Source organism: Harpia harpyja, chromosome 2 (assembly GCF_026419915.1).
Source record: "Harpia harpyja isolate bHarHar1 chromosome 2, bHarHar1 primary haplotype, whole genome shotgun sequence".
Taxonomy (NCBI): domain Eukaryota; kingdom Metazoa; phylum Chordata; class Aves; order Accipitriformes; family Accipitridae; genus Harpia; species Harpia harpyja.
In genome coordinates, this window is record NC_068941.1 from 63,241,260 (window position 1) to 63,257,575 (window position 16,316).

General features: G+C 39.2%; 1 protein-coding gene across 4 annotated transcripts; it reads right to left on the reverse strand.

Annotated features, from left to right (window-relative positions):
- Window positions 1–705: 705 nt before the first annotated feature.
- TMEM33 (transmembrane protein 33) lies at window positions 706–14,761 on the reverse strand. Of its 4 annotated transcripts, none has more exons than XM_052780166.1 (8): window positions 14,691–14,761; window positions 14,543–14,607; window positions 13,308–13,402; window positions 12,682–12,869; window positions 11,679–11,746; window positions 10,741–10,874; window positions 8,696–8,779; window positions 706–7,305 (listed from the first exon to the last, which is right to left on the reverse strand). In XM_052780166.1, the coding sequence occupies exons 2-8, from the start codon at window positions 14,597–14,599 to the stop codon at window positions 7,176–7,178; spliced, it is 756 nt and encodes a 251-aa protein (XP_052636126.1). In that variant the 5' UTR covers window positions 14,600–14,607; window positions 14,691–14,761; the 3' UTR covers window positions 706–7,175. The 4 variants fall into 4 exon arrangements, with proteins under 4 accessions (XP_052636126.1, XP_052636128.1, XP_052636129.1 ...); XM_052780168.1 differs by having other exon boundaries at window positions 14,716–14,760; XM_052780169.1 differs by having other exon boundaries at window positions 14,699–14,734.
- Window positions 14,762–16,316: the final 1,555 nt, after the last annotated feature.

Consider the following 16,316-nt stretch of genomic DNA (forward strand, 5'->3'; position numbering starts at 1 on the left):
GCAAAAAAACCTCAAAATATTACGTTTTATTTAGTCATTTATCTGCCACTTGAAGTATGCATAAAGACCATCAACCACAGTACAAACATTGATGCAACCAAATGTCTTGCTTACCTCTGCCCCAGAGTGATGTTAAAAAATTTGAGAGAATTAAAAATGTGAATAGAACCACTGGATGCTCAAACACACGCTGAACCAATGCTTCATGGTCTAACTGTAGTTTCTAAGGTTTCAGTATTTCTCTGTATTACAGTTATACAATTGATAAAATGCCAGTGGACACATGAGAATTCAGAAAGTCAACTTCAGATTTCCATCTACCATTACAAAAAAAACTTGCTAATAACAGCTATGATTTAAACTTTATCACTAAAAGGAATCACAATGGTTTCTGTTGCGCTTTAGTCAGAACCTAACAGAAGTTGCTATAGCAGAATATGTTGAAAGGGATTGTAATAGGCAAACATCTGTCATCTCAAAATACTGTTTGGTCAGATTTTCTAGATTAAAAAAATAAATACAAAAAATTTAAAGTGCTAAGGTACAAATATGTTCTATATGTGTCTTTGCACACAGAAGCAAACATACATCAGGACAAAACCCCATGCAGTTGCACTTATATCTTCCCCTAGACTGCCAATGTAAAAATGTAGCAAAGCAACATGGAAAGAGAAAAGCTTAAAAAAAAAAAAGCCAAGAGCAATATAGACCATCGTAAGTATTTTTCTCTCTACTTTTCCACTACAGGAGCTTCAAACATAACGGACAAGAACACAATTCCACTGCAGCTGTTTTCCATTTTAAGTAAACCAAGATCAGCCCGTCAGCTCTTGTGTAATGTGGCAGCATCCAAACATGCTATTCCAACAGTATTTTAATAGAGACTAAGTTAGAAATAATTTACAGCTAGAAAACTTAAGTACTGTCCAGAGGATACTGATGGCACGAAACCATGAATGGTGAATTGGGGTTTGTGAAAGCAACAGAGCACCCAGTAGGATTTCCATACTTTTTTGTCACGGAGCTAAACTATTCTGCATTCTCATTATTTTTCTCCCCATTCTTCTTCCTTCTATTACATTTCTACCTTTGTGAAAACTATAGTTGACATTGCTTTAACCTTTGCAGATAATCTAGCCCTGCACTTTTACCATTTCTCATTTTCAGCTTAATTTTCCTGTGAAATACCTCAACCAACTGATGCACCGTCTTCATCCAACGCACTCTAGCTCTTCACATTGGCAAAGGTGCATGAATGAACATTCATAGGAATACACAGAGCAAATGAAAATACCATGATCTGCACTTGTTCTTAAGGAAACCAGTTTCCTCACCCCAGGCAGGAGTCTGGACTGCTGCAACACTTCACTCGCCTCGCAAGCAAGGTATCCTGGTCAGGCACATGGAAACCGGGATAAAGGAAGATGAACTCAAATTAACCATTGCTTTAAGAACCAAGTCTTTCATGGCTCCTCAGAAAGCAATCCACACTACTGCTTCAACAAAACTGCAGCTGTATGGTGGTAGCCAGCTGTGGTAGAATAAAGCCTATCTGGTTGGAACTAGGGTTAAAGAGAAGTCAGCTATTTAACATGCCATCACAAATGAGCTAGGCCTAGCCCACAAGAAGAGGGTAACATAGGGACACATTATTAACACTGGTTTACAATTTTGCTTACTAGCTGCAGAACAAATTATTATTATACTGATATAAATTCCAAATAATCAAGTGCTAGCTATGACTCCTTTTCAGTTCAGCAGTGGCATTTACTAAGGCAGTGGGACATAATCATAGTCACAAACTAACCTGTTTTAAGATTAAAGGGACAGGACTCCTGCCAAAACACAGGTGTACAGTCGACTTCATTAATACCTGCACTGAAAATATGGTAGTAAACTGAGCACATAGGTAAATTTTTTCACAGGACTTAGTGTTACCTATGCCAGGTGTAAAGCAGAATAGCTCCAATGACTTAAGACAGGGATGAGCTTTTCTTGGTTTTGATATACAGCTTAATCTTCCTTTTTCTCTAGAAAAAGCAAATGAGAAACCAAAGTAGCTCACTGCGTCTTGCACTATTCTAAACACACAAAAAACCAAGACAAAAAAACATAACATGCTACACACAGCTAGAACACTTAACATGCAAAGCTGTTGGTCAGTAACTCAAACTCGGAGATTTGAACAAGTGCTGTTTTGCAACGCAATATTGGTAATATTTTAAATTCAGAAAAAAAACTACACAATTTGATTTCAAGAACATCAACAAAACCATAGCTGTATCAATACAGAAAACAATTTAATTTGTTTTGAAATAAATATTTGACATACAAAGCACATACAGTGAAAAAGGGTCACAATAAATTACAAATGGAGATACTTGCTCGTTCACTGAGAAAAACCCTTGGTATTTCCAATTCCATACCATCAAATTTATCATTCTTGCTGATTTAAGCACAGCACTAAACAAATATGGATCCCAGTGCTTTCTTTCACAGGTACTGGCATGGATAATTTACTGCAGTGATCCAATTTGAAAATCAGTAGGGACCAGTAAATCGCTGCATAAAAGAAAGAGCGAATGAGGTGCTTTTTCCTTAGTGTCAGCAGCCTGTGATTATTATGTTTATTAGATTTTCTTGAAAGGGCTTCACATTTTCTCAAATATGCAGGAGAACTGTATTTCCCCTCTGAGCCCTTACATTAGCATTTTGTGCCTCAGTCCTTGAATACAAGCAAAAGATGAATTTTTCAATTCATTTTAGAAGTTTGTACCATCTGGATGGCACAGAACTAAGCAATGAAACTCCCTTACCTGCACAATATCTGCTATTAGCACAGAGCTAGCTTCTGCAGAAAAATTAGTAAGTAATGCTGACATTTTATGAAAAAGATATTTTTGAATCCACATTTAAGATTAAATTCAATTACATTATCCATACTGATAATGCATCTTTGATATAAAGGATTGCTTAAGGGTCTATCCTTAAAAGGCAATTTAAAACAGCAAGGTCTGACTCTTCCTATGATTTTAAGATAATTGTAACACAATAAAAGTTACAGTACAAAGATAAACTAACCACTTTCAGTATATATAGTTTAACCACAAATACTTGCACCGCAGCCATTAAAAATTATAGACAATTACAACAGATCAGCATACATGCTAGATGTTAGTAGGGTAAGTGCTTGCAATCTTACTCTATTGCATTATTTTTCCTCACCAGAAAGATGACAATACCAGGAGCTATAGCTAGCTCTTGCACATGAGAATCAATTTTTGACACTGTTTAAAAGAACATGCTGTTCTAGCTCAATGGTCTTCGCTACCCTTACTCTGAGCACCATAAGGTACAGTACTTTTTGAAACTGTGTAAGCAGCAGTTAGTATCATTTTGGAAACAGGACGAAGAAGTCATATGTGGTGTAGAAACAAATCACAGTTCCCCTGGATGTTTGTCCAACTCTTTTCTATTTCCTGCTCTGCCAGAGCTCTTACATCACCTCAGGCAAGTGGTCTTTCCCTCCATGCCTCAGTTCCTGTCTGTAAAATGGGCAGGAACTGTACTTCCTTAATTAATAAGGGATCTGCACAGCAAATGTTGCAATACCAGTGCCTAATGATAAAAAGGTCCAACACAGACTGTACAAAATCACCAGCTACGTTATTTGTTTGGAACAGTACTATCACATATATAGTTAGCAGCTCAAAAACTGTTGGAATAGTGGCTCATAATTATAATATATTAAAAAAATCCTTAAAACATGTAACTTAAAATATTGACAGATATTGCTCCCCTTGAACATCCATCAAAGAAGAGAGCAAAACATAAAACTGACAGGACAAAAATGACAATAAAAGTATAAAGTTAAAGACAATAAAGGAAAGGATGGATGCTTTAGTGAATTACTGTGTAAGAAACCTCAACTGGCATTAGCTACTCCAACAGACCCAGTGGGTCCTGACACTTTATTTATCTACAGGTGAGAACAGACCAGTCTTACACTGGAGCATCACTTCTACAGCAAGCTTGTGGACAGCAAGGGGTAGGTCTACCCACAGAATCTGTGCAACAGCACTTTAACTTATGAAAGCTAAGATGATGAAAACAATCACCACTGTGATGTATACCAGTGGAAACAACTACCACATTAGGTAGACAACCTTTCAGTAGGACAAAGACTCTTCTGCTTCACATTGGGGGTTGGCAGGTGTTTTATGGTCAGCTGCAAAACTTCTCTACTACGACAGACTTCTGTTACAGCCTCTGCATCACCACTAGCTGTTGACAGCACAGCAGCATGAACATACAGTTCTTTTCACCAGAAAAATCTCAGGGTATCAGGACACAACCAGCATTTCATGTGTTTGTTAGTATAGAAACAGTCACAAACTGTGGTAAGGAAGCAGGCACAAGGACAAAATGATTTTGCCAGCATTGAGGAGACTCGGTGTTATCACTTAGGCAACCTAAAGGCTGCAGTAAAAAAAAAAAAAAAAGTTGATGCAGAGTGCAGGTCAGTTGCCTTATTTATTTGGCTTCGAAGTTATCCTTACCCCATTGTTCCATGTTTTCTTGGCACATCAGAGAGGTAAGTTTTACCAGGCCACAAGTAAAATCCAGGCCTCATCTGTCAAGCAACTCCTTGCAAAGCCAAGAATATACTACTAGCCAAATCAAATCCCGTTTATGAAACATCTTCCTCCTCTTGATCTATTTTTAAGACTTAATAGAAGGAGTTAACAAGAAATTCAGTACCAACATAAAAGCTCTACTTCATGGCACTATCTTCCAACTCCCTACTTACTGACATCTCACTCACTCCTTTTGATCTTCCTCATCCATTCACAGAGTTGGATCTCAAGACAGCATCCTTCAGTTAGTTGCAATACATCAGATCCAATTTAGACTCATCTCTAATTTAGCAACAGCATACAATTAAAGGAACAGTAGACTGCACCCATAACAGCAGTCTTAGGCCACAAAAATTCTCAGAAGTAATATGTTATTTTTGCTTACAGTAATTACATAAGTATTTATTTGCCTTCTACTCCCAGTATGCAAGAGGAATTTAGATGGCCAAATTAAATATTAAATCACAGTGGTGCAAAGAGCTGAACAGAATCTGATATCACCGCTCGAAAAATACACCACATAACATGAAAGAGGGTCTAGAATAGTGCTGAAGAATTGAACAGGTTGTAAGTAGGTCTAGATTTCTCCTCTGATTAGATAACTGTTGTTGCAGTGCTTATTCTTGGGTTAAATTTTGAAGGAAAGGGTCATAAATTTTTGCACCTTAGAAAGCAAAGATTACCTAAAAAACAATTTAGAAATGCACAAGACATTATGTCCCAATTCAGAAGCAGCAGTGGGATATAAGAACATGCACACATACACACAGGACAGCATTCTGCTCAACTTCCAGGTTCAAGCATCAGTATGTTCTGTTAGAGAGAAAATAAGCTTGAAGAGCCTAGCAAATTACATTTAACACTCCTTTTATTGCAGTAGAAATTTTAGTTTTTATAAAATCCTCAAATTACAGGATATACATATAGTGAATCTCATTGCAAGTCTTTAGCAGCTGTACAGCATTACTGCATGCAGTTGCTTCTGCAGTGTGGAAGTGTTCTATAAATAGCTAATCATGTTCAGAGAGCAAGACTAGTAGTCAAAGAATATCATATTGAATTACCAATTGGTCATAAGTACCAAGAGGTTGAGCAAAAAATGAATTAAGTTTATAAATACATGGCTCTGATCTAACAAACTAATACAACTGGCAAGTCTGAATGATATCCGCATCACAGACAAGATAACTCAATAGTTACAGGAAAATACTTTGCTTCAAGACTGTTTTCGAAAGTGTTTCACATAAGATTTCTCTGACCAAGGAAGAATAGTTAAGTACTATGCTTACAGAAGTTTACAAAAGGCCAATGAAACCCATTTAATTTTATGCAATTAGAATACTAACATTAACCACAGAAGATTACGCAAATAGTTTGCCCTGAATTTACGGAAAGAAGTTGTGTTCAGACAGATAATATTCTTTTTCCACGACCTACCTTTCAGCTGCTGGGTGAATGCATAATCAGCACTCAATTTAATATTCACTTCTGTAGTCATGACACTAGCTTCAGATCAGTCAGATGGATTTATGCCAAAAAATCCTACACCCATTTGTTTCAGAAGCTGCCTAAACAGGTGCAATCCTTTACGCAAATTTCCCATCACAATGAGAGTCTCAGAAACTGGAATAACAATTTATATAGAGCTAGCTACAGATTAATTTTCTAAAAAGCTGACATGCTTGAATTACTGCAGTCTCACATTTATGTGGACACAAGAACAAATCTGCAATGATTCTACAAAAGTTACTTCGTTTACATTGATTAGTTCACTTAAGAGGTGGTTAAAAGTTTAAGCATTGCATCTTTGTCTGAAAAGCCTACAGGTCAGCAATTTGGCTTGGTAAAACATCTTGTTATGACAAGACAACTGCACAGAGTTTTCCATGATCAGAGTCTTGAGATTTCTTCCAACAACATAACATAAGACTATGTCACAAGGTAGAAACTTGGAAGAGTTCTTTTTAAATCGTATTAATAAAAATAGCCTCTCCTTGAGAAAAGGTGTTAACTATGTCAGCTTGATTGAATTTAACAAAAGGGATTAAAATCTAAGTGGGCCATATTTTTACATTGAATATAGTAATTTAGACAAAATGGTTCTACAGATACATTTAGTGAGCAGGAGAATACTGTCCAAAGTGTACTGCATAGGTATGTGTACCAATTGCTATCCACTAGAGACATCCTACAGGAGCTATAGTTCCAACTAACATAAACCTACTGAGCACAGACTTCTTAAAGTTTTAATCAACCTCAAACAGTCCTCGATTCCTAAAAAACCAATTCTGTATGACTGGGCATGTTTTGGATAGGATGCAGCTACTTTTTTTTCCACCAATTAGCAATACAGCACAGTAATTTTAAGTTTCCATGACTTGCTTTTGATATGCTAAATTTCATATTATCTCCAAGAAAAGCATATACACATTTTTATACAGCCTGGAGTGAGATCAGTGTAAAACCAGGAATTTATAGTCATCAGCAGAAGTGCCAGCTGCTCATAATGTTCACAAAACACAAGTGCCTGAAATTTGGCTATGCAACAGTTGGTGCCAATCTGCTTATAAAGGAAATGCTGCTGAGGCATAGTCTTCTTACAAAAACAGGGCATGAGGGCTTCATTATTAAGTGTTCAACAACAATCCTCAGCTCAGTGAAGAGAGTCCTGAAAAATCAGATTTAAAGAGAGTTTTAAAATCTTACAGCACTTATCAGAAGTAAATATCATCTAAATCTATCTTTTTCATTCACTTCTTTTCTCAACACCCCACACACACTCTACTTAACAAGTTCTTTAGATCAACTCAGTGTTGCAGTATCTTGCAAGAGCTTCAGAACTCTCGTCCTTTAAACATCAACATTTTAATTAACTTTAGTTCAGCAGCTTTCAGCTGAGGACAGATATAAAGACAGCAGAAAAATTCCACTTCCGAGAAAAAAAAACACACACTATAAAAAAAAGGAAGAGTAATGCTTTATCAGAAATAGTGTAAGGACTTGGGAGGTAATTGTGTGTTTGCACTGTTTCATGTCAGAATGCAAGAACCCTGCACTCTAGAAGCAACTATGAGAAGACAGACATGAGAAATAAAACCCACACCACCCCTTAAAACTACATAAAGGCCAGCAGAACATCTTGGATAAACTAGTTCTACTGAAACTTAGTTTTAGTATTGCACGACTTAAATTATTTTTAGATATGAAAGTAGGTAAAGCACCTTCATAGATTGTTGTTGTTGTTAAAAACAAAGAAACTAAACCATGTACTAAGATGGAACAATTGATTTCTTACAAAATAGTAGGGAATAGGACATGATTAAGTTTACGATTCTCAGACCTATCTTTGCATGCCATGGCAGCCAAAGCCACATCCTCAGTAATTTAGCAAACCATTTTCTAATTGAGTAGTGATCAGACTGGAAAGTATGTTCACAAAATCTTACGCTATACAACGCTTGTCATAAGAAAAGTTCTGAGAAAACACTGACCTGAGCAAGTCCTCAGGGAAATATTTATGTTTTCAAAGTTTAAAGCAATGGCATTGGCTTGACCAACTTTCCAACAAAAATCAATAAGGCTCTACTTCAATTATAATTAACCTGACTTACAAATTTAACTGAAGGAGGTAATGAACATGTTTAAGATCCACAGATTTTATTTCTGTCAACATTACACAAGTTCGTAAGTGCCTGTTCATGTATAGACTTAGCCTCAGATAGGCCTGGAATCTAAAAATAAGGATATCTTTCTGGTAAATGGTTACAGAACAATTAAAAGACTTTCTTTTCCCAATTCTAATTACACAAGCATGTTCTGAAAGCTCCCATTCAAGGATGATGGTACATTTCAGAAAAGTTCAGTTACATGAAATAAATGTAATCTTAAACCAGCTGGTTTGGGGGTTTTTTTTAGCATCCAGGTGTATTCCACATTCTGTAATTACCATTTGCAGATTCAGTATTATGAGTTATGCATTCATTTTAGAATGAAAAATTTATGAATGCCTAAACACTATGCAGTTAGACATGAACTTTGAAAATCAATTTAGTGCTTACCGACAGTATGGATTTCGCCGAGACGAGTAGCGTAATGTAAGAAATCTATAGTAAATGAATGGCTGGAGCAGACTCCCTTGCCCACTGCAAGAAAATAGAGAAGTAGAGCTTAATACTGACAAAAAAAAAAAAAAAAAAGACTTTTCTCAATAAAAGCAAGCAAACTACTTAGGCTCCAAAAAACCTAGATTGGGGTCACATTGGTTCAGATAATCTAGATCTGACAAGAGTACATAACCATACACTTACAAGAGCAGAAACTTACATTATAAAACAAAACTGCTCAATGAAGCAGTTAAAGTGTTGTTCTTGTATTGATTCTATATTTATGAAGTTTTTTATATGCCTCATTTCTGGTGGTGGGCAAAGAATCACAGAAGTGATGGTGGACACCGGTTCAGGATTAAGAAAAAGCTTGCTGGTCAAGCACAGAAATTGGCTGACATAAGTAGTCCAGTTACAGCAAGCTTCTTCAGCTCCAATTGTAGCACTTTGACTATCTGGACCATATTTCTAATATCTTTTGCAAAACTTCTCAGAACACACTGGAGACTATTATAGCTGTATTGAGATATTAATGCCAAGCTGATATCCAACTATTTCAGTTACACTGAAATTAGGTTTTGATACTTTACAAAGCTGCTGTTTCACATCACAGTGCTGTAAAACAGGGAAAGGGTAGCATACAAACCATACATAGCAAAGCACAGAAATACCATGAGTTTAATTTTAATGACTGGAGCTTCTTTATATAACATAATATTAAAAAGCTCTGTTTGAAGTTGAACATGACAGTTCCAGTAACTAGAGCTCCTTCAAGTATGAGCAGTATCTTTACCCAGAAGAAAAAAATAAGGTGAAAAGGAAAGTAAGCGACAGAAAGGGAAAAAGAGGAAATCTTGCTCCTGTACAGTATTTACAAGCAATTTAATATTCTAAAACAGTTTAAAGAACAAATTCTCACAATAGAATTTAACCATTAACTCTGCATTTAACCATTATATGATTTTAAAATTTGGTATATGATCTTTTATAAGCTTCAGTATCTACCAGATGACATACCAAGTAGCAACACTTCACACACTAAATTCTCCATAGAGAAAGAAAAAAAAGTTCTCCTAAAGAGAAGTTTAAAGCACTTGAAAGTTTCAGATACTGGACACAGAGTGTATCTGTCAGTTGGTAAGTGGCCTTAAACAAAATGGAATCCTTCAGGGCTGAAGCACTGAAGTGTTCAGCTGACATATCAAAAGATAAAGACAAATTAAGCATTCTACCAACTTCCAAGAAGATAAAGCCTCCCTTCTGCTGCCTGTGAGACCACTCAATACAAATGCTCTCACTGTGCTACAACTTATATAGAACAAAGGGTGTTATTCCTCCTCCAAATATTAAAAGGAAATGACCCAAACTTCAGTGACTGGCAGGTCATTATGCCTATATGACTTCAGTAGGATTCTAACATGCATATGCTCAAGATCCCCAAAATGAATTCAACAGCCTGCACAGCAGGCAAAGCCAAATGGAATAAAAAAAAAAAAAAAAAAAGAGAAACGAAACAAGGATCACTGGTCAGAAGTAACACAGTAGAGGACATAACCTACTCCCTGCTTGCACAGTTTTAGCACAATGAAATTTCATGCCACTTAAATTTCTGGAATCTAATAGTAAAAAATAAGAGTTCACTTTCAGTGAAGCTGAACATCTTAATATTCTATTACACTGACCAAAATTCAACTTACTGAACAGTGTAGGAGAACACAATTTACAGGCCTGAAAAACTTTAATTTGACCCAACAATGTGACCTATGCTATGAAAGGGAAGGGGTTTTTGGTGCTTAGTTATATCAGAGTGAATGCTTTTTGATTTCATGATGCACCAACTTGAGAAGTCTAGGAATCAAATAAATTTAACTCTAAGTTCAAGCCTTGGTCAGCCAGAACCATACAAATGGAGATCTGTGACCAGCAGAGAACTCTACCTGCAAAAAAGTAATCCTACGTAGAAAGTTTCTAATTCTGAAAATAGTTGTGGTAATTCTTACCTGAAGAGCATAAAAACTGTAGCTGGCATCAGGAAAATTTCATTGCAAGCAATGAATTTTAGAATATTCTGTTGATTAGCATTCAGTTTCTCCAAAAGATTTCTCAGAAAGGGCAGACTGTTTGAACTTCGTGCCTTTAAAGGAAAAAAGATTGCCAGAAAACATACAAGTTACACCTATCTTCTCTAGCACAAAGAAATCAAAATACTAACAATTATCATTTACAACTCATTTCAGCATTTTAAGATTAGATCCTTTGAAGGTATGGAGATTAGTATCCCAAAGAAAACTACCGGAAGCTTGGAACTCCGTAATTACATAGCATTCAATTAAAAACATGAGGTGTTACAATTCCCTTACCCACCCATTTTAGGTTCAACTGCAACAAGATGGCCATGAGCCTTATTCTGTCCACTAGGATGGAAGGGCCTATGGTTGCAACATAGCCCAGTTAGGAACACCAAAGTTTGGAGTTACATTAAGCTGCACAAGGCAGTTCATTGACCAGCAGGTCCAACTGGCAAGTATTTTGCTTGCTAGCCTCACCCTGCAGTTTGTTATTTTACTACTGAGGTAGAACATTAAATTTCATAGGCTACAGTTTAGCTTGAAAAGACATGTCTTAAGTTTCAACTTAACTGCTACACAGCTCTTGCTTCCTTCAAAGAATAGCATTTCAAGAAAAGTAATTAGTGTCAACTGCAACATATCATTGAGTCATAACAGAAGGGGGGGGGGGGGGGGGGCGGGGCGCGGCACATGGCAGGGAGCAACCCAAAAAAAGACTTCTCAGATTCTCTGTGCTGAGATTCCATACTACAATTTCACTCTAACTCCTCTAGTCTAGCTAAAGGAAACCATAGCTGCAACTCAAACATGTTTATAACCCCCAAGAATACCAACAGTATTAATGGTATCATACATCATATCATACTTACATCAAGAACCTTCTTTGTATATGTGGCAGCATGAAGCAAAGAGAACAGCAGAACAGGAAAAATACTCACTGAAGCAAGCGATAAGGAAAATTATAGCCTGCACAAGTGCTTCATTTCCCCATGATGTTATGCTAACACACAAGTCACAGCTAAATGGCTTTTTGCAAGAAGTTGGCTGGAATGACCTATACTGGGTTAAGACACATATATGTCTAACATCCATATTTATAGCTCTTCCCTTTGCTTCTTACACCTCTTCACTATGCATTTTTATTGACTTCAAAATGTGTGTGTATGCAGGTATGCAAAGTACAACATACACTATTACACACCAGTATGTTTCTACTGAAATGCATTCTTTCTGCATGAAAGACACACAAGGTTACTCCTTAAAATCTATCAAACACATGTAGTCATAATATTTTTTATTAAGAGATGCTACAAAATGCATTTCTTTATCAAGGAACATGCCAGCTATTCAGATTTTAGAGAGCAAGAATGTAGACATTCCTCTGCCAGAGACATTTTAAGAGTAGGACATTAAGCATATGCACAAAGTCAAGTCAGTTCTTCAGTCACCTTTGACAAGCCACAGGAGTAAGCCTTTTTTGCAGACTTTATCTGTTTAATAACTTCTCTGAAAAAGCTACTACTGAATATTGCTTACAGTGAGGAGTCGTATATAAACCCTGTACTGGTAATAAACGAAAGTTACCAACTTCTCAAAGTATCACTTGAGGCTGGTCATAAAATCCACCGAACTTAAGTCTCAGGAAAAGAAAATCTAAGTCACCAGAGACTGCAGTGTACTACTTACAGAGGTGATTAACCTGAATATGGATCAATCGACATAAGCCTCTCCTATTTTACATAAAGTATGTTTTATGAATAGCAAACATATTCTAGTTTAAACTAGTTTTTCAAATCATTCATCAGGTGATGAAAAGAATCAAGTTTTTAAGATATTTAACAACATTACCAGGATGACACAAGTAAAGGATACTTGTAACAGGGTAGGAATTCACAAAGATAAGAGAGTACAACAGGTAGTGGCAGCTGTCCTCCAGCAAAGCCTGGGCCAGGAACGCCCTGCTAAGCTGAAAGTGCGGTAGCCTTTGGTGTAGTCGGAGGGCACTAGTAAGAGCATTTGCCAGCAAGGCACGCTGATAAAAGCTTGCTGCTTCATGCAACCTGCAAATCATCAGATGAGATGTTACCATATGAACCAAGCCCCTGCTCAGAAGTCTTCCACCCTTGAGAATTGCATCACAATTGCACAATACCCAAAGTATTTCTATTATCATACATAAGCACTACTACTAAAATACAACTCGAAAACTGGTAACACTGACTTACCACAGGTGCCAAAGGTAAAACAATTCAATATATTACTCCATAGCTACACATAAAAACATGCTTTTGCCACTACTTTACAGTCGCTCAACACATTTTCCAAACACATCTAAAAGTGTTTTAAACCAACCTAAAATCTGTAAACTGTTCTGATAAAAAGCATCCAAGTAAGCTGAATAATAGAATTTTACCCTTACATGAAAAACAACACTATGAAAAGGGAGCGCAGTTATTTTGCAACTTTTTAATGCTATTTTACAATATTACAATACATACCCCAGAAGAGGCAGGACAAATAAAGCTGAGCAGTAAACTGTGAACAAGCGGGAAATCCACATTGCTGTATCCAACTTGTTAGCCATCAGAAATTGCTACATTAGAAGAAGAAAAGAAAAAACCCAACCCCCACAGAAGTTGGTATCTTAATATTTGCATACAATGAACATTCCTCCCTTCTATATTAAATTGCAAGTCCTTCCCCAACCTTGAATAGAAGCAAATTACAGCTCGAAGTGAAGAGCACCTTTTTGTTCTGTGACACTTGACTCGTATGACATTACTAACCAGATCAAAAATAGCTAGGCTTCCTCAGAACCAAAAGGCTCACTACAACCAAATATAGTGGTAAGATCTTCTGTGGAGGTGGTACTTCTACACAGAACCACCTCACTAAACAGCCAGCTTCAAAAACGTTATCATGCAAGGTCTTTAGACCTGACTGACTTTTGCATCTATTGCTTCAAGGTTCCTTTCAGAATACACTCCACGCACCTGGGGCTAAATCTCCACAATTCTTACCAAGGGGAGAAAAAGTAAGGCTCAGGTAAAGTTAGTGTAACTACATCATAAGGAAAGCGGCATCGTTTTGGCCTACACATTCTTGGCCTCAAAAAAGCTTTTAATGGTAATCTAGCACTTCTCCTGCGGTTGAGCTCTCCTTAACCACAGCCCTCCACTCCTGATACAGTCCCCATACCAGAAACGCTCTAATGAACCACAGCATACTTTTGGCTACTAGGTGGCTAACAGTTAAAACATCAGTTTCCTTTCACCTGAAAGAGCTCAACACTTTTCTTCCGAGTTTGAACCAGCTTTTGAAGACCACTCTTTTCCTCTATGTCCCCAGACCCTTTTTATGAAAGCAACCAGAAATTAACCCAACCAACCTGCAAGCGTCTTCGTATCATCACCTACTGTCTCGCTTGCGCAGTACAACTACAGACACGTAGTTGCTGCCACTCGGAATTACTTCTGACTGGGGCATTTTCGAGAGCGGCGGCGCAGCGACAGAACGTTTTCCATCGGAAAGCGAAAGAGCCGCTTCCCCCTGCCCGTACCCGGGCGAGCAGTCGGCCATACTGCGGTTCCAGCAGGACCCTCCCCGCAGCACAAAGGGCACCCGCGCCCACGGAGAAGCGCCGTGGCCGACCCAGGACCCTCACGCCCGCCCCGCCAAGAGCGGGGCCGGCGCCGCGGCCTGCTCCGCCCCGCCACGGCCGGGGGCTCCTTACCACGGCTCCGCCACCGGCCCCGCCTTGCATGGGCCCGTTCTGTGTGGAGTCCGCCATGGCCGCACCTGCGGGGAGAGAAGCGCCTCAGCTGGGGGAGGGGAGACCGCCACCACCTCCGGAGCTCCCGGCCCGGCCGCCCGCGACCCACCGCAAAACGGCAAGGGACCACGCACCGCCGCCTCCGCGCCCTCCCCGGATACGGCCGGACGTCACTTCCAGCGGGCCGCAGGGCTTGCCGGGTAATGTAGGCCCGGCGACGTCACGCCTCCGACCGCGCCTAGTGACGTCAGAAGGCCTTGTTGGGAGGCGGTGGCGCGCTGCCTCGGCCCTCGCCGGGAGTGTGTCTGCCGCGGCGAGGCCGTTCTTCCGGTGCGCGGGGCCCGCCCGCAGCAGACCCCACCTCTGCTTCTCAGGTCGCCCTGTGGGGCCTGTGTAGGGCCGCCTCCGCGCTCTGGCAGTAACGGCAACAACATTAATGCTCGCGTCGGCGCCGGTCCGGGGAGCGTTTGGTCTCTGAGGGCCAAACAAACGGGCTTTAGGGAGCCATTTCGCGAGACGCAGGCTTAGTGCTGTGCGGCAGCAGCCGAAGCAGGAGTCGTAAGGTCGCAGGTCGCAGACAGGGTGCTCACCGCTTAGCCGGGGCTGTGGTAGCACGGTGGTGTCACACAGAAATGAGGCAATGCGCAAATTAAACGTCGCGCCTTCTCGGGCTGTGTCCGTGTGTTTTAGTGTTAGTGGTTGCCTATAATGTAAAAAGGCAAAAAAAAAAAAAAAAAAGCCTCCTCAAAGCAGCATGTGCCCAAACGTTGATACTGTAAGTGGTATTACATTAAAATGCAGCAGCTTTGAAATAAGTTTCTGAAATCTTTGGTCAATAATCATTAAACCTTAAAGCTAAGGAGCTTTAATCAAGGGCAGGTATATCAGCAACGTTGACAGAAGGACCAAGCTGGACAGCACAAACCAGAAGCCTCCTGCTCACTCTCCCAACAGGTATTGTATTCCATTTGCAAGGTCTTGGAAAGGGTTAATCTTCCCTTCATTAATCCGACCCTTGTCTTAATATTGATCTTTTTTTTTAATGATCTGTGCCAGATAGCTATGTTTCTGTTCTTAGCTGAAAGTCTTTAAATCTAGCATAACTCGGCTGAAGTGGTGTCAAAGTAAAAGAAAACGAAGTGCGGGCCTCCAGACAGACAACTGTGACTTTTAGCTCGGGTAACCTGACCTGGTTTGTACTCCTGGGTCTCTCTCAAGGGTGTGGAGCCGGTTCCCCCTTCTGGCAGCGTGGGTTCCAGGATAGCAAGCCAACTGCTCCAGTTTCTAATCATTCCCAGATGCTTTCAATTACTCCTTAGCAGCAAAAAAGACGTATTTTTGTGACCAAGGTTGTTGGAATCAAGATCTGCAATCAGCCTCATTTCCGGCTTATGATGATTAAACTTGAAGATTGATTGGAAGAGACTCAGGAAGACATCAGAAGAATGTGTAATGAAGTATGTTGACAGGGAAGGAGCAAAAGAAGAGTCAGCTGATAGGGATTCTAATACCATAACAATTACAAGTAAACTAAGGCTTTAGGGTAATTAACACTTTTTAAATTGAAGATGCAGAACCTGATTTTCCACTTCCTTTTCTGAAGCACTCATCTGTCCCTAAAGCGGCTGCGAAGTAGGGACCAGAGCTACCTGCTATTTTGGGACCATTTTTCTACAGGCAGAGGAGACTCCAGTATACAGTGCTAGAGAATTAGGTCTCTCAGTACGTCTGCTGG

Excerpts from the sequence above, each read along its gene's own strand:
- TMEM33 (XM_052780166.1), bottom strand. The coding sequence starts at position 14,599 with ATGGCGGACTCCACACAGAACGGGCCCATGCAAGGCGGGGCCGGTGGC. Across the intron at positions 12,870-13,307 it reads TTTGTCCTGCCTCTTCTGGG|GTTGCATGAAGCAGCAAGCT; the intron begins GTATGTATTGTA and ends GATGATTTGCAG. Across the intron at positions 10,875-11,678 it reads ATACAAAGAAGGTTCTTGAT|GCACGAAGTTCAAACAGTCT; the intron begins GTAAGTATGATA and ends TTTCCTTTAAAG.